This window comes from Trichomycterus rosablanca, chromosome 1, assembly GCF_030014385.1.
Source record: "Trichomycterus rosablanca isolate fTriRos1 chromosome 1, fTriRos1.hap1, whole genome shotgun sequence".
Lineage (NCBI taxonomy): Eukaryota > Metazoa > Chordata > Actinopteri > Siluriformes > Trichomycteridae > Trichomycterus > Trichomycterus rosablanca.
In genome coordinates, this window is record NC_085988.1 from 19,251,966 (window position 1) to 19,271,508 (window position 19,543).

General features: G+C 39.7%; 1 protein-coding gene across 1 annotated transcript in view; it reads right to left on the reverse strand.

Annotated features, from left to right (window-relative positions):
- The window catches only part of ube2d2 (ubiquitin-conjugating enzyme E2D 2 (UBC4/5 homolog, yeast)), a 39,116-nt gene that overhangs the window by 11,161 nt on the left and 8,412 nt on the right, over positions 1-19,543 (reverse strand). The window contains exons 2-4 of the mRNA XM_062989113.1: positions 14,485-14,548; positions 2,136-2,167; positions 1,941-2,018 (exon numbers count right to left, since the gene is read on the reverse strand). Coding sequence (XP_062845183.1) covers positions 1,941-2,018; positions 2,136-2,167; positions 14,485-14,548 — 174 coding nt within the window. The remainder of the gene's footprint in view (positions 1-1,940; positions 2,019-2,135; positions 2,168-14,484; positions 14,549-19,543) is intronic.

Consider the following 19,543-nt stretch of genomic DNA (forward strand, 5'->3'; position numbering starts at 1 on the left):
TCTAGAACTACACTAACCAAACAAGCTTTAAAAAAAAACCTTTTTTACATTTTAATAAAACAGTAAAACATGACTAGGTATTATTTTATATGGTTACGTTAATATATATAAGATTTAGAGATGCATGAGTACCGATACTGGTATCGGGTATTTGCCCGATACCGCGCTCATTAACTCGTACTCGCAAACGAGGCTCAGATACTAAACATCCGATACCGTGTGCCTAGTGCACGTTGCTGCATTATGCCTAGTTCACACTACACGATTTTTGCCCTGATTTTCGCTCGGCGACTGGTCGGCGCTAGATTTGCCGGCTCGGGAGCAACTCGGCGTTCGCTCGGCGATCAAAACTCGGCTCTCGATCGCTAAGTGTGAACTATCCAACAACTCGATCCGACCGGCTCACCGAGTTTTCTAGCATGTCAGATCAGAGCGGTAGAGAGAATCTACGGCTCTGCGTCAGATATCTGATCTGAGATGTGCGACTGGGAATGAGTGACATGTCGAACAGCCAATGAGAACGCAGGATACGGTGTGAGGGGAAACGCAGGAGGAGTGTAAACAGGTGGGACAGGGGGATAATATAGTTTATATCAGAATACACCGGCACACACACACGTTTTACAGTATTTCTGACCTGATCGTTCTCTACAAAACATAACAAAACACCAACATTGCAAACATATTTATTAACCTCCAACTCACTACAGAACAATCCATGCTATTCGTGTTGCCAAATCCACTCAGATTCATTTATTTTTCCTCCTTGATTTCATCACACCATAAAAACACTTTGATCACTCGCTACTTGTTGACGTGCATTTTTGGACGTGGTATCATTAAACTTCTCGTCACTTCTCACGTGTGTTTTTGTTTAAAAAAAAAAAACGGTATTCTAAATAGGTATCGGTATCGGCAAGTACAAAAATACATGTACTTGTACTCGTACTCAGTTGGGGGGAAAAAAATGGTATAGATGCATCCCTAATAAGATTTATATATTTTTTATATTTATTAAGATTTTAATGTCATGTTTTTCACACTTTGGTTACATTCATGACAGAAGAGGTAGTTAATCATTACACAAGATTCATCAGTTCAAGTTTTTAATATCAAACACAGGCCATGGGCAATTTTGTGTCTCCAATTCACCTCACTCAAATGTCTCTGGACTGTGGGAGGAAACCGGAGCTCCCAAAGGAAACCCACACAGACTCATGCATAGTCCACACAGAAAGGACCCAGACCACTCCACCTGAGAATCGTACCCAGGACCTTCTTACTGTGGTGCCTCAGTGCCACCCACTGAGGAACAGCGCCGCCCAAGCAGAATGGAAATGTGTTAATATTTTTTTGTGTTTTAATTTAGTGGTGCAGTAACTGAGTTATAGTAACAGTAACACTAACTAGTGATTATGCTAGCTGTTACGTTTTAATAAGGCTATGACACATCAAAAATCCACCGGCATGCAGCAGCTTTACGTAGGAGCAGTAAAAATCATTTTAGCCTGAATTTGATGAAAATTGCCATGTTGTTTAAACAGTAATGATTTAATATTATTAGTTTATTAAAATGAAAGCAGCTCTGGGGAATGGCAGCAGTGTTAGTGTAAAGTTTTTTTCAATAAAAAGTCAAAACATCCGGCTCTGGGAGCGACACTCGTTTGGTTTAGTATAACTGCAAGTTTAGGGACAGTGGTAGTTTACTTGGTAGAGCTTTAAGAAATCAATTGGAGGGCTGTGTGTTTGAATCCTGGCTCTGCCATACAGTCACTGTTGCGCCCTTGAGCAAGCTAACCCTCTCAGGTTTAGGGGCGCCGTATGATGGCTGAACCTGAGCTCTGACTGCAGCTTCCAAATAAGTAGGGACATTCGAGAAAATAATTTAAATGTACTGTACACGTGTATATGTATGTATAACAAGTGTGATGGGTACAGACCTTTGGCGGTTTGAAGGGGTAGTCTGTGGGAAAGTGAATGGTCAGGAAGAACACACCACCCTGGTAAGGACTGTCATTCTGTTAAAAGAAAGAAAAAAAAAAAAAAAAAAAGACAATGTTGGTAAAATGAATTTTGTGTGTTTTAAGCAACCAAATTAAGAGTCCTGTGATTTAAGATGGGAGCAAAATACTTACTGGTCCCATTATTGTGGCCTGCCAGTGAAACACTGCAAGAAACAAATAAGAAAGCATTACTATGTGAAACCAACATGAAAAAATAAAGAAAATTAGATGTTTTATTTTTTATACACCAACTAAATTTTTCAGACTTCTTTGCTTGGCTAATTCTTACCATTAACATTATTATTATTACTATTATTATAAAGTTCCAAGTCAATTATAAACCTTTTTTTGTTGTTGTTGGAAGTGGGAGTATTAATTTTTTTCTCCCCAGTTTAGTGTAGTCAATTTGTCTTCCGCTGCTGGGGGATCCCCGATTGCAGTCGAGGTGGGTATATTGCTGCTTACACCTCCTCCGACCCATGCACTCTGCTCAGGTGCCTTTCTATCTGCTAATCAGGGTCCTTACACAGCGTTTGAAGACCCCACCCACATAGTCCGGTCATCCCGCCCTAGCAGAAACGTGTCTGCTGCAGGCACTGCCAATTATGCCAGCTAGATGGCGCCCAGCCGACCGGTGGCAACGCAGAGTTTCGAACCGAGGAGTTCAGAATCCCAACGCTGGTGTGCAAGCGGAATATCCTGCTGCGCCACCTGGGCGCCAGGGAGTATTTCTGATGGCAGCTGTACCAAAATATTTTAAACAACATTTAAAGTTCTGAATATTGAAGCCATTGTGGGCTATACATTCAATAAAAATACCCTCAACATTTTTTGAATTCTCACTATTGGAATAGTTTGGGCTGAAACATCTGCATTACATGGAATCTACATATCATCAATCATTAAGAAACATAAGCAGAGGTACAATTGCCTACAACTGTGGTAGATATCTAGCATGTACCCAACAAACTGTTTCTTTAGTACTAACCTGTGATAATCCAAGTAAAAATCTAATCTGAGGATTTCGATCGTCATCTTCCCCATTTTATTTTTAAATGCATATTAAATTATTAAATTCTTTTTTACAGAAACTTGGGGCTAGCCATAAGAGAAAACCACACTCGAGGCACTAATGGTAGGCAAAATAAAGGGCAATCAGAAAGTCCAGGGGCCTGGCTAATGGGTAGTTTATACTGGGATTGTGGATCCTAGTATTGTAGAGCCAGTTGTGATGGTTAGTTGATGTATTTCAGTAAATAAAACAATCAAGCAAGACTCATGAGACTACTTTAAGGCCGGTAGTTTAAAAGAATAATAAACTGCTCCAATCTGAGTGTATCCATTCTGATTTTAGATAAAGACTGTAGTATTTATGTACACTCTACTCAACAATCTGATCATCTCAGTTTACATGCCTGTTACAAGTACTCTGATCCAAAGACACACCAGTACAGTACCACTTAGTGTATGTTACCATGACAACAAGCATCACAAGAGTCCAGTCAGAGTAAGATGAGCAGAAGTATGTTACAGGTTCGTGTTTTAATATTTTAAATCAGTCAGAAAAATGAACTTCATTCACTTATTAAAAATGGGCAAGATGATATCATGTCCCTTAACAGTTCGAGGCACATGAGCTGGATGCCAGTCCCACCGCCGATGAAACCTCTTGGCAGCAGTTGCACTTAAGGAATTTACAAATAGAGTGGAAGCAACATTTCCATGACACAGCAGTCATTCATGACTATGTGACTTGGTGAACATAACGTAAAAGTCTGATGCAAAGACACATGCACAGAACGTACTTCAACTTTATGATTGGAACCGTAATCAGATACAGATGTTCACATGGCTATTATTCTTCTGCTTAACAGATTACTTAAGACTAACCACTTGCAATTACATTTACAATTTAGGCACAAACTGGTAAATCACATCTAACCTTTTTTGCAAAGACTCTTTATACCAATCATGATACCCTCAGCTGTTTAATTCACTTGGTTATCGTGAAACATTCCTGTGTAACTTTTCACTTATTTTGGCCCGGTCTGATTTGAGTGTGTTGGTAAAAATGAGTTTATATTTACTTTGTTGGTCAGCCAAAATATTAAGAGTCTTTTCTTCGTACATTGGCATGCTAAATTAAAGGTTTAAAATAATCATTAAAGCACACATTTTTATAGTTTTTTTATGGCATTTTACAAAATATCCCAACTTTTCCCACAAATGTGGCAAGGCAGGGCAAGTTTATTTGTATAGCACCTTTCATACACAGTGGCAATTCAAAGTGCTTTACATAAGAAAAAAATTAAAAGCATTAAAACATTCCTGAGATCTAGAACCTCAGAAAGGCTTTTTTGCAAATATTTAGTTAGAATTAAAAAAAACATGACTTTAAAACGAGAGATAACGTGCTTTAAAAATTAAGAACATGGAAAAACGAAAGGAAACCTTACTAAAAAGTAAGTGCAAGAGTTCATGAAACATTTGGTTGGTGCACCATTTCATTTGAATTTGGTTTTTCTTTGTATTACTGGCTTGTGTGCACTGTGATTTAAAGCCAAAAATTAAAAATCAAAACGAAGCAGATATTTACACATGTGCAAATACACCAAGCTAAGCTCATACAACTAACATTTGTAATCTAGACAACACTTTAGTTTGTCCTAATAAATCAAGATAATGTGCGTTAAGCGTGTTGAGGTTTATAGCAAAATCTTCAGCTGTTTGCAATAAGCCAATCAAAGAATAACAATTTTAACAAGTGTTGTCTCAGGCACACCTGATGTTAGTAATAAAAGGCTTCATTAGTGGCATACATGAGGTAGTTACATCAAGTGTGCTTGAGATAAAACCCATCAAATACCTGGACTGGCTGGGGGTTTGCAGGCTGGTGTGTGATTGCATTTTAGAAATATGGTCAAGAAAGTTGTCCAAAAAGTTAAGAGGTAATTGCCTTGCACAAAGAAGGGAAAGGGTACAAACAGATAGCACAGACACAGAGTGCTCCTAGATATACAGTTGGAAGTAAGGATGTCCCGATCACGTTTTTTTGTTCCCGATCCCGATCCGATACCGATTCTCAAACCGATACTTGTATTTTCTAGATATTGTCTAGATAAGAACTAGATAATACTGTTTACACAGTGCACACTTCAAGTACATTACAGTTATTCAAATTAATCCAATGTACATGTTTAACAACTGAATAGCTCTGCAGTGCTGTAGGAAAAGCTGCATCCAAGCTATTGCTTAATGTTCTTTTACAAAATAAAAGTAAACAAACCTAGTGCAGCATTGTAGTAAAATTTACATTAAAAGAACATAATTCTGTTTAATGCAGTGATACACTAAAAATGAACAGAAATCTCCACTCACAAGTGGTGTAGCAGCTTAACTTGAATATAAAAAAACAAATAAGTTACTTAACAGCATTACAGTAAAACCTGAATACCAAAATAAAATGGAAAGTCACTCTTTTGTTATGAAGGAAAGCCAGTTCTTAAAGTGCTTGTATTGTGACAATGGTTTGATGGACGGGTCTACGCAAAGTGAGTGTGTTTTGACCCTTTGGGGCTTCCATAGTGCATGGGATAGCGTGCTCGGCTCTGGCTGTCCGCTATTCGGAACAGAAGAAGTTAATAAAGTGTTTTGCTCCCGACAATTTGTGAATATACCGTGTATTTATTTCTTTATTAAGCGAGTGCATCACTACGACGCTCGGTTACATAACTAAGCCAATCAGAGAGCTTGATACTGAGATGTCGTTCAGTCTTGTAACACGTAAACTCGTAAAAGCTGTATGTTATGGTCCTGAAGTTTTCATACTCTGATTAAAAGTTATTGTTTTGTAAACCGGAGTGATCCTCGACTCACACACCATATAAATAGTAAAATTCTACAGTAATGAACGCAGCTCTGCTACTACCGCCACGTGAAACGCTCGCATTACAGACATTACACTTCACTGTTGGACTCGTTTCACTTTCCAATTTAAAGTATTTCCACACAGCGGACATGCTGACGTAAAACAAAAGATCGGGTTATGATCGCATTAGTAAAGCCGATTTCCGATCAGTTAAAAATGCCTTGATCGGGACATCCCTAGTTGGAAGCACAGTTCACAAGTTCAAACATGGCAGATAGAGAAAGCCATCACTGACTGCGACCAGATTACTGTGGAGGCAGGTAGTCAAAAACCTACAGGTCACTGTAAAAGACCTGCAGCAAGGTTTCAGTTTTTACATTAAGCCACTTAATGTGTTCATGCCCAAACCCCAGAACATAAACATGCACAAAGCTGTAGCTTGGTCATCACTGGAACTACCAGAACACTGATTCCAAGCATATCTCAAAGTCCACCAAGGCTTGGTTTCAGAAAAAGTCCTGGAAATTCTGGAGTGAAAATCTTTGGTGGGATTTGGCGGTTGCAGCACCCAATCATGGGCCGGGAGTCCTCAGGAACGCTGTCAGAAGCTGGTGTCTGGCTATGCATCATGTATGCAGCAGATCATAACAGCAAACAAATGCTCTACTAAGTACTAAAAGGCTCATCATGAAGATGTTGAATAATTCTGAAACTGCAGTGGTCATTAACAGTGGAAATTGTGTTGAATTTGAAGAAACTGTGATTTTAGTTGTGTTGAGATATTTAAATAGTTCCTGTTTTATTGGTTTATTACAAACAGCTGAAAATTGCAATACTAAACCCAATTTGCAATAGGGGTTGAAACTGTATTTACTAGGACTTTCATGGACTTTCATTCATGACAGGACAGGTAGTTACTGGTTACACAAAATTCATCAGTTCAAGTCATGTCAAACACACTCATGGACAATTCAGTGTCTCCAATTCACCTCACTTGCACATCTTTGGACTGTGGGAGGAAACCGGAGCTCCCAGAGGAAACCCACACAGACACGTGGAGAACATGCAAACTCCACACAGAAAGGACCCGGACCGCTCCACCTGGGGATCGAACCCAGGACCTTCTTGCTGTGAGGTGACGGTGCTACCCACCGAGTCACCGTGCTGCCTGAATGCCAACATAGTAATTGAGTTTATAGTGCTGGAACATGTAAAACCATACTGTCCATACTATAAACTTCAACCTAGTAATCCTGTAGAAACCTGTAGGTAGACACCAAAGTTAGATGGATGTTCTATTTACATACGCTGGGTTGCTGCTCTTGACATTGAACTGAGTATCAACAGCACCTACAATGCCCCATCACCAATTAAAATCTGATTATCACTAGGACAATAAGAGCTGTTCTCACTAATGATTAATCATCACTTGGGAATTCGGAGTGACTCAGTTTGAGGAAATGTCATTTGATTCATTTCTGAGGTTTTGCCATAAGTGTTTATCATAAGATACAACTTCATTGTCTACACCAGAGCTTCAATTCACCTCACGTGGCCTTATATGCTGCTTGTTTGTTTAAAACCATGTCATATTTATGACATTCATTTTGTATAATATACTGTATATACAGTGGTGCTTGAAAGTTTGTGAACCCTTTAGAATTTTCTATATTTCTGCATAAATATGACCTAAAACATCATCAGATTTTCACACAAGTCCTAAAAGTAGATGAAGAGAACCCAGTTAAACAAATGAGACAAAAATATTATACTTGGTCATTTATTTATTGAGGAAAATGATCCAATATTACATATTTATGAGTGGCAAAAGTATGTGAACCTTTGCTTTTAGTATCTGGTGTGACCCCCCTTTGCAGCAATAACTGCAACTTAACGTTTCCAGTAACTGTTGATCAGTCCTGCACACCGGCTTGGAGGAATTCTAGCCCATTTCTCCGTACAGAACAGCTTCAACTCTGGGATGTTGGTGGGTTTCCTCACATCAAATGCTAGCTTCAGGTCCTTCCACAACATTTCGACTGGATTAAGGTCAGGACTTTGACTTGGCCATTCCAAAACATGAACTTTATTCTTCTTTAACCATTCTTTGTAGAACGACTTGTGTGCTTAGGGTCAATGTCTTGCTGCATGAGCCACCTTCTCTTGAGATTCAGTTCATGGACAGATGTCCTGACATTTTCCTTTAGAATTCTCTGATATAATTCAGAATTCATTGTTCCATCAATGATGGCAAGCCGTCCTGGCCCAGATGCAGCAAAACAGGCCCAAACCATGATACTACCACCACCATGTTTCACAGATGGGATGAGGTTCTTATGCTGGAATGCAGTGTTTTCCTTTCTCCAAACATAACGCTTTTCATTTAAACCAAAAAGTTCTATTTTGGTCTCATCTGTTTACAAAACATTCTTCCAATAGCCTTCTGGCTTGTCCACGTGATCTGTAGCAAACTGCAGACGAGCAGCAATGTTCTTTTTGGAGAGCAGTGGCTTTCTCCTTCAGGGCTCTAGACTAACTTTTTGCACTGGTTGCACTGGTGCGCCTAACTTTTTTTCTTAGGTGCACCAGCACAAAAGTTAGGTGCACCCAAATTTTCGACCGCATCGCATTTAACACCGCAGTTTTACAGGTTCACTTTTTTTTTAATCGTTGTCCATATAGGCAATATCGACTTGTAAATGATTAACAATTTGGTCAACATGGCCTCATTTGATAATCTGTTTGCTGCTGCCTGCCGCTGAAAGGCAGCAGAGAGAGGGGGACACTTGGGCAGTACATTTATCCCGGCATGTAATGGGTTTTATAGATGCATTGTGCTTTTTCAGCATTTCAATTCGAAATGTATTACAACCAGTCACAAATGCACTATTGCTCTTCCTACACTCTTTACAGTCAATGATAGTATTATAGTAGACTATAACAAATTATAAAAATAATAATAGAGTAAATGTGTGTATGTATGTGTGTATATCTGTTTATATGTGTGTGTATGTGTGTATATCTGTTTATATATATGTGTGTGTATATCTGTTTATGTGTGTGTGTGTGTGTACATCTGTTTATATATATGTGTGTGTATGTGTGTATATCTGTTTATATGTGTGTGTATATTTGTGTGTGTGTGTGTGTGTATATCTGTTTATATATATGTGTGTGTATATCTGTTTATATGTGTGTGTATGTGTGTATATCTGTTTATATATATGTGTGTGTATATCTGTTTATGTGTGTGTGTGTGTGTACATCTGTTTATATATATGTGTGTGTATGTGTGTATATCTGTTTATATGTGTGTGTATATTTGTGTGTGTGTGTGTGTGTGTATATCTGTTTATATATATGTGTGTGTATATCTGTTTATATGTGTGTGTATGTGTGTACATCTGTTTATATATATGTGTGTGTGTATGTGTGTACATCTGTTTATATACAGTGTATCACAAAAGTGAGTACACCCCTCACATTTCTGCAAATATTTCATTATATCTTTTCATGGGACAACACTATAGACATGAAACTTGGATATAACTTAGAGTAGTCAGTGTACAACTTGTATAGCAGTGTAGATTTACTGTCTTCTGAAAATAACTCAACACACAGCCATTAATGTCTAAATGGCTGGCAACATAAGTGAGTACACCCCACAGTGAACATGTCCAAATTGTGCCCAAAGTGTCAATATTTTGTGACCACCATTATTATCCAGCACTGCCTTAACCCTCCTGGGCATGGAATTCACCAGAGCTGCACAGGTTGCTACTGGAATCCTCTTCCACTCCTCCATGATGACATCACGGAGCTGGTGGATGTTAGACACCTTGAACTCCTCCACCTTCCACTTGAGGATGCGCCACAGGTGCTCAATTGGGTTTAGTCCATCACCTTTACCTTCAGCTTCCTCAGCAAGGCAGTTGTCATCTTGGAGGTTGTGTTTGGGGTCGTTATCCTGTTGGAAAACTGCCATGAGGCCCAGTTTTCGAAGGGAGGGGATCATGCTCTGTTTCAGAATGTCACAGTACATGTTGGAATTCATGTTTCCCTCAATGAACTGCAGCTCCCCAGTGCCAGCAACACTCATGCAGCCCAAGACCATGATGCTACCACCACCATGCTTGACTGTAGGCAAGATACAGTTGTCTTGGTACTTCTCACCAGGGCGCCGCCACACATGCTGGACACCATCTGAGCCAAACAAGTTTATCTTGGTCTCGTCAGACCACAGGGCATTCCAGTAATCCATGTTCTTGGACTGCTTGTTTTCAGCAAACTGTTTGCGGGCTTTCTTGTGCGTCAGCTTCCTTCTGGGATGACGACCATGCAGACCGAGTTGATGCAGTGTGCGGCGTATGGTCTGAGCACTGACAGGCTGACCTCCCACGTCTTCAACCTCTGCAGCAATGCTGGCAGCACTCATGTGTCTATTTTTTAAAGCCAACCTCTGGATATGACGCCGAACACGTGGACTCAACTTCTTTGGTCGACCCTGGCGAAGCCTGTTCCGAGTGGAACCTGTCCTGGAAAACCGCTGTATGACCTCGGCCACCATGCTGTAGCTCAGTTTCAGGGTGTTAGCAATCTTCTTATAGCCCAGGCCATCTTTGTGGAGAGCAACAATTCTATTTCTCACATCCTCAGAGAGTTCTTTGCCATGAGGTGCCATGTTGAATATCCAGTGGCCAGTATGAGAGAATTGTACCCAAAACACCAAATTTAACAGCCCTGCTCCCCATTTACACCTGGGACCTTGACACATGACACCAGGGAGGGACAACGACACATTTGGGCACAATTTGGACATGTTCACTGTGGGGTGTACTCACTTATGTTGCCAGCTATTTAGACATTAATGGCTGTGTGTTGAGTTATTTTCAGAAGACAGTAAATCTACACTGCTATACAAGCTGTACACTGACTACTCTAAGTTATATCCAAGTTTCATGTCTATAGTGTTGTCCCATGAAAAGATATAATGAAATATTTGCAGAAATGTGAGGGGTGTACTCACTTTTGTGATACACTGTATATGTGTGTGTATGTGTGTATATCTGTTTATATGTGTGTGTATATTTGTGTGTGTGTGTGTATGTATATCTGTATATATATATATATGTGTGTGTATATTTGTGTGTGTGTATGGGGCTCTAGAGTGTAATCTTAAATGCAGTGCATTATATTATCGGCTTTACTGTATCGTTTACACAGTCCCAAAATCGCTTGCGGTGCAATCACTGTGTGATTACATGTATACTGATATTTCATTGTCTTAGTTATTTTTATATTTTACTTAACGAAAATATTGTCGTGTTTTTACTTTCATTATCGCCGCACTTTACCGCTAGCATTAGCCACTTGCTACTGTAGAGGGTCGGCTCACTTAGCCGCTGTGCGGTGGGGATGCTACAGGTCTTTTGCTGTGCGGTGGTGGAGGTGTGGGAATAAAAGCACACGACATAGTAGAGTCACTTTAACTGTTTAGTCAGGACTTCCAAGAGCGTTCCAGCACCCGAACTTCCATCCTGGGGCTATACGGCGAGTCTCATATACGAAACTAAACAAACTGCACATAACCAGGTGCTGCATTCTGATTGGCTGAGCTGAATGTCACATACCGCCGCTACAATATTGTCCCATACCGCCGCTACAATATTGTCCCGCCCTTCACTATCTCTGATTGTGTGTTTGTTGTTGAACCACAGGGACACTTTCAGAGTCACGGAGACTTTTTTTCCCCCTCGAACGGCTGGTCGCACCGGTGCGACCTAAGATTTTTTTTAGTCGCACCATTGAGAAATTAGGTCGCATGTGCGACCAAATTGGTCGCACACTAGAGCCCTGTCCTTGCAAACCTGCCATGCACATCATTGTTGTTCAGTGTTCTCCTGATGGTGGACTCATGAACATTAACATTAGCCAATGTGAGAGAGGCCTTCAGTTGCTTAGAAGTTACCCTGGGGTCCTTTGTGACCTCGCCGACTATTACACGCCTTGCTCTTGGAGTGACCTTTGTTGGTCGACCACTCCTGGGGAGGGTAACAATGGTCTTGAATTTCCTCCATTTGTACACAATCTGTCTGACTGTGGATTGGTGGAGTTCAAACTCTTTAGAGATGGTTTTGTAACCTTTTCTAGCCTGATGAGCATCAACAACTCTTTTTCTGAGGTCCTCAGAAATCTTCTTTGTTCGTGCCATGATACATTACCACAAACATGTGTTGTGAAGAGCAGACTTTGGGCACCCTGTTTTATTTAAAGAACAGGGATATATCACTCACACCTAATTGTCATCCAATTGATTGAAAACACCTGACTCTAATTTCACCTTTAAATTAACTGTGAATCCTAGAGGTTCACATACTTTTGCCACTCACAAATATGTAATATTGGATCATTTTCCTCAATAAATAAATGACCAAGTATAATATTTTTGTCTCATTTGTTTAACTGGGTTCTCGTTATCTACTTTTAGGACTTGTGTGAAAATCTGATGATGTTTTAGGTCATATTTATGCAGAAATATAGAAAATCCTAAAGGGTTCACAAACTTTCAAGCACCACTGTATATTTAGTTTTATATTATCAAGGAAATAAAGGATTATTTATAAGATTATTATAAGACTTTAATGTACTGGGCATATGTTGTATTTTGGGCACTCAATCAGGATGTGTTTTATGGTGATTGGCATGACAGTCTATGCAAGTGTGGGGTTTACTCCTAGTATTAAATGTTTGTGTGTTAATCTGGTATGGCCTATTCCAGAGATGGGTCGCACGTAAGTCGCGCACACACAGCGACTTCAGACTCGAACCCGGACTCGTTTCAAATGACTCGGACTCGACTCATGACTCGCAAAAAAATGACTCATAAGCAACACCGTCTTAACGCTCCGGCCGTCTTAACCTGCAACACACGCAATGGGTAAATGTTACAGCCAGCTTCCGGCGTAGTGATGAAGCGTCGCTCCCTACTCCCTACACAGTTTGAAGTCCACTTCACTTGAACATTTTTGTTACCTTTGGATTGGAATCTCACTTAAAATGGTGAAATACCCTACATAGTGCACTTCACAGGAACAACTGGGGTGAATGGAACGCTCCTACAGAATTGGCACTAATGGTTGAAAGACCATTTCTGAACCAATCAGACCTACTGATTTTCATTTTTAGTAAGAAATGCTGTCATTTGCATTTATTCAGTTTGCGTCACACAGATGATGCGTCAATGAAACGCTTGATTGGCTTTCTAACGAGTTCGTGTTTTACTTCACAACCGGGAAAAGTTTGGAGGTTTTTAATTATAAGCACATTTACAAAATAAAAGATTATATTCCTAATGGGACACACGGTTATAAATTTAATAGCATCTGGAAGAACATAAGCTAAGGTAAGCAGTGGTTATGATTTTTTTTGCTGTGTTTTGGATTTTGGCCGCTCTGCAGTGATTTATTGATAATGAAAACAAAACGTATCAGTTGAAGCTTTTAACTGGAACCTTCTTGTTACGGAAATTACATTTATTTGCACAATGACTAGGAAAGTAAAGGCACTAAGTAAAACGGCAAAATACAGTCGCTAATCTGTTGTTTTTTATCTGAACTTACATATTATTTGTTTATTTCTACACTACATTTCCAATATATGTTTTGTGTATATTATATTGACTCGTGACTTGACTCGGACTCATATTTTGTGACTTGTGAACATCTCTGGCCTATTATGTATTTACTGTATATTACTTTATCTGTACATTTTCCATGATGTATTTTAGGTCTGTTCCTGATGTTGGGGTGAATCTCATGTAGTTTATCGTTTGTGTGTATATGCAGCTTGTAAACAAAGTAGAAACTACACCTGGCCAGAGTGGGCACATGTGCCTGGTAAATACTGGAGATAAAAAAAGTGGGTGGACTAAAGACAAAGTATTGTTTATATCAACCGATTTATCTTGGTCAGAATGGCAATGGGCCTGGGTTCCATGCAGAAATCAGTGGCTGCCAACACCAATAATGGATGTTTACATGCCCGGCTGCTATGAGCGGAGATTCGAACTCGGAACGTTCAACAGTGTAATAGACTGCTGTGTCACCCAAGCTCCGAACATATGCTGAATAAATCAATCAGGTTTAGTTTCAAACAATTTAGCAGGGGGACAAATACATTGAAGATGACAGATTCAGACAATATTTCAAATATGAATGTAAATAAAACGTTTTAAACACTGGATTAGGGTGTTTACACAGGGTGCAGGATTGCCTATCCACAAACGGAGCATGACGAGACTTGATTGAGGAAGACATTAGAAGCCGAAACCCAGCAGAACAGTTGGAATTCCACATTCCTTGCCTTTTGTCAGAATGTTATGTGTAGCACATACTAGTATCACAGGTTTGTTTAGTATTAGTGTAGCTTGGCACATCTCCAACCTGCTGAGATTATGCTGCACAAAAAACAACTCAGAATTTTAGGAATGAAAAAAACAATGCAACAATTTACTACCAGCACATCTTTCACACCTATTAGTCATAATCAGCTCTGATCAAGCTTAGATTCCTAGTGGCTTAATTCACTAGGTCTAATTTGTTGTGCATTACTTACTGTCGTCTCCTACTGGTCCTGCTGAGCACTGGGCAGGGGGGTCACGGCCCAAATCGTGCAGCTCCTTTAAGAAACAAATGGAATGTTCAGTGTTTATAGTAAATATGTTTATGTTTAGAGTCAATGCTGTAGACAACATTTTGATTACATCTCTTACATGCAAAGAAACAAACAACCAAACCCTCAGAATGATAAAGGACAGTGAGGGGGGGAAACAAGTATGCAACCTCTTTCATTCTGGATACCTAATATACACCGATCAGTCATAACATTAAAACCACCTCCTTGTTTCTACACTCACTGTTCATTTTATCAGCTCCACTTACCATATAGAAGCACTTTGTAGTTCTACAATTACTGACTGTAGTCCATCTGGTTCTCTGCATGCTTTGTTATCCCACTTTCATGCTGTTCTTCAATGGTCAGGACCCCCACTGGACCACTACAGAGCAGGTATTATTTGGGTGGTGGATCATTCTCAGCACTGCAGTGACACTGACATGGTGGTGGTGTGTTAGTGTGTGTTGTGCTGGTATGAGTGGATCAGACACGGCAGTGCTGCTGGAGTTTTTAAAAACACCTCACTGTCACTGCTGGACTAAATATAGTCCACCAACCAAAAATATATCCAGCCAACAGCGCCTTGTGGGCAGCGTTCTGTGACCACTGATGAAGGTCTAGAAGATGACCAACTCAAACAGCAGCAATAGATGAGCGATCGTCTCTGACTTTACATCTACAAGGTGGACCAACTAGGTAGGAGTGTCTAATAGAGTGGACAGTGAGTGGACAGTGAGTGGACACGATATTTAAAAACTGCAGCAGCACTGCTGTGTATGATCCACTCATACCAGCACAACACACACTAACACACCACCACCATGTCATTGTCACTGCAGTGCTGAGAATGATCCACCACCTAAGTAATACCTGCTCTGTGGTGGTCCTGTGGGGGTCCTGACCATTGAAGAACAGGGTGAAAGCAGGCTAAAAAAATATGTAGAGATATAGATGAACTACAGTCAGTAATTGTAGAACTACAAAGTGCTTCTATATGGTAAGTGGAGCTGATAAAATGAACAGTGAGTGTAGAAACAAGAAGGTGGTTTTAATGTTATGGCTGATCAGTGTATTTCCAACGCATTAATCCGCTTCAGATTTACACATGATATATCTTGACTTACTCAAATATAATATTAAGACCAAACTATGCATTCAAACAAATAGATAAATCATTTAGATACAAACAAATAACAAACATAAGAACTGACAAGCCTAACTTTCCACATGCATCTCGTCCAACCAGTTGTATGAACATGTTTAATCATGAAAACAAGAGAGTAACAAACCACAATGTTTATTAAGGCAGATAAATGTACCTTGGAAACCTTTATTATTTTAATTGTTATGTCATACTTGTGTCTGCTTATGGAATTTAGTTCATTCAGAGCTTCAGTAGTGTTTATGTAGCTGGTATTTTAACACCATGTTTAACACAAGTGTCATTTAATGGCAACAATAGGTATTATGTATCTATCTTTATACAACAGGTAGTTCCGACCTTACAATCTGATTGGTTGAGAAGCGTTCGGTCTTTTCACACCACAACTGTATTACTCCGGTGACACGTTGCCAGTAACGACAAGCTTCATGCACACAAACGCGCACGCAGGCGACACAGACTTTTTTTTCCCGGTCACGTTTTAAATCCGTTATCTGATACACAATCCAGTGCACCGTGTAGGGAACATAAATCAATTGTCTAATTCACTATCTAGTGCACTATGTAGGGAACATATATCCATGATCTTATTTACAATCTAGTGCACTATTTAGGGAACATTAATGTGTTTGTAACGCGAACAGTTAGCTTAATAGCCCAGTTAGCAGCTCCTAAGAGTTCTGTTCTCACCAATATCCTTTGGTGTGTGCGAGAGGTTTTTTTATTTCTTTTTTTCCCTTCGGGGTTCTTGCCTTCTTCTTCTTGTTGTTCTTACCTCCCTGAAATGAGTTTTTGCAACTTGGGATGTCTGCTTTGTAGTGTTAAACTTTATATTCGTTGTGGAACTACTTTTTGGCGGAAGGTATTGTCAATATTAAAGCATATTTATTATGAAATTCAGGGCTTCTTTGATTTATTTTCTTTCTTTATTTTGTAAAAACTGTTGTATAAAAGCAATAGAACACTCGAGGTCATGTGTTATCACGAATAAAATCACAGCCGTGATGTTATTCGCGATAACACACTCCCTCTCGTGTTCTATTGCTTAATTATATTTTGGTCCATTTTATATTTTCATCTTTATTTTTATGGCTGCGAGGTAGGCTAAGACTGTTCTTGTGTAAGAATTTCTTTTATGGTTTCAGGCGTGTGCACTTGTTCTCTTTCCTTGGTGTTCTTGGGGCGTTCCACCAGAATATGTTTTATTGTTACAGGTGTTTGGCAGATCTCACAGGTTGGGGGGTTTCCTCCTTTTACCAGGTGTTGGTGGGTTATTCTGGCGTGGCCAATTCGGCACCTTGTGTCCATGTGTCATCCCTGGTGAATTCTTGGTTTAGCATTGACGTTTGGGTGTATTTCACGAAGTTTGTTGGTGGTCTGGGCCAATTTTGAAATGAGAAAGAAAATCACGAGACATTCTGTGGAATCCACTAGCAGAAGTGCACATGGTTTAAAGAAATTTAAGATCATGGACCAGCATAAAAGCAACAGTAAGGATCAGTTTATGCTTATCCACAAATCGAACCATTTGAACTATTTGAACCATTTACATTTTTGGCATTTAGGAGACGCTTTTATCCGAAGTGACTTACAGTACTGTGACAGTATATTGTCTAAGCAATTGAGGGTTAAGGGCCTTGCTCAAGGGCTCAACCTGGCAGTGGTGGGGTTTGAACCAGTACCTTAACCACTAGGCTACAACTGCCAAATCAAGTATTAACTCCAGCTCAGCTCAAATGAAAGGCCACTTTAGACTCTGACAATGAATAAGAGTGAAGACTTCTGGTTCAGACTCAGATCACACTGGAACAAAATGGGTATGTTGGGTTAATTCTTATGCCATGTCAGCTACTATGGCTATTATCATGGCTGGATACTAGGTTAAGTCTGGGGTCAATTTGCTTGTTGTTTTACTTGGTGGTTAATGTTTGTGTGTCTATGAGGGTGTTAAGTTTAATTTTTTTTTTAAGTGCTAGTGCTTTTTTTAGGTGGGGAAGGGGTTAAAATGGGTATGAGATTTCAGATTTCAGCATCAGATATGATGGTGGACAAAATCCTGACTTCATTTTAAAAACTGCATTAATAGCAGTGTAAACAGAACACCACATTAGATATACTACATTCACAGCATTTAACGTGCACTTTATCCAAAGCTACTTAAAATTGTGACCGAATACACTCAAGAGTTAAGTACCCTTGCTCAGAGACCCAACAGTGGCACCTTGCCAGTGCAGGGGATTGAACCTATGACCTTGTGACTACTAGTCCAGTAGCTTAACCACTAAGCAGCATCGGTACTATATAATATTAAATAGCCATATTTACAAAAAAGTGTGTTCCAAGTTGCCATTTGCACAAAAGGTTCTTAAACAATTGTCTGAGATCCTTTAAAGAAAATAATTCCTAAGCTATATTGATAAATAATTCGATAAACTGTTTTGGTGGTCATGTCATGAATGACATTACATGATTGGAAACATGTAAATAGAGCTCCAAATGCTTAACAGGCAACTTATGCAGTAAAGTAAACACTCTTTTTACTTCCAGTGTTTATATCAACTCGTTTTAAACATGATCACATGTAGCTTACATGCAGATCAACCAAGATTTCAATCATAATGCTGTAACTCAAAAATAATAAAAAGTCTGATACAGTTAACAGCTGGTCTTCTTTTGAACGATGTTGCCATTGCGCCACACAAGATTTCTCAAAAAAGGCCAGCAGCAATGCATGACAACATGAAGGCAGCAGGAACAACTACACAGCCAGCCAATAAACTCCAGCACAATCACGTTCTGTACCTGACGCAATACGTGTTCGCTACAACAGAAGCACATACGAGTCTAGGATTTAGACACTAGCATTTCATGAAATCACAACACTTCTGAACAATTTACTTTGGCCAAGTCAAATTTAACTGCATAGCACTTTTTTCAAGTGATGCCGTCTCAAGGTAGCTTCACAGATTCCAAGACCAATAACACTTAATGAGCAAACCAAGAGTGACTGTCGCAAAGAAAAACAGGAGGAATCGGACTCCTTGGGCAGCCTTGAAGATGATTTCGAATTAAACAAACAGATAGTCGGCAAGCTCCCAGAGGAAACCCAAGCAGACATGGAGAGAACATGCAAACTCCACACAGACAGGACTCAGTCTGCTTCACATGGGAGCCAAACCTAGGTGCTTCCTGCTGTGCGGCGACAGTTCTACTTACTGATCGAGTGTGTCATAGACCACTGAAGTCGTGTCGTCATATTGTAGTGCACGCCATGTTGTTACGCCTATATTTGGTAACCCGGGTCTAAGAGAAATTTTGAATGGGAAAAATGAATGAAGATTTCGCAAATTGCCTCTCTCGCATCCTGTAGTCATAAAAAATGTTGTTTATGGAGATTCTTATGTCTATTATCACTGGATCCTCTGAATTATGAAGTCGTTAAAGAGTCAAAATATGAATATTGCTACATGTAAGCTAATGCTACTGCGCACTGAATTGACGTCACTAGACTGGAAGCCTCTTACATTTTTCTTTTTTTTTCTTTAATAAGCCTCTTAAATAAGCGTACGAAGCAGCGCGATTCACCGGTGTAACAGTGCAGTGATATTCACAAGTTTTACTTTACATTTTTAGTACCTAGCTACATTAAAGTAGAAAGCAAGGACGGTCGGGTGTTACGCCTTTGGTTGTACTCACCAAAAGCGGGCTGCTCTTTCCGGCAATTCGATTGGTGTAGTTCAGTGACATCTAATTAATGCGCAGTAGCATTAGCTTTCGTGTAGCATTATTAGTATTACGATCTTTTAAAAACCTCATGATTCAGAGGATCCAGTGATG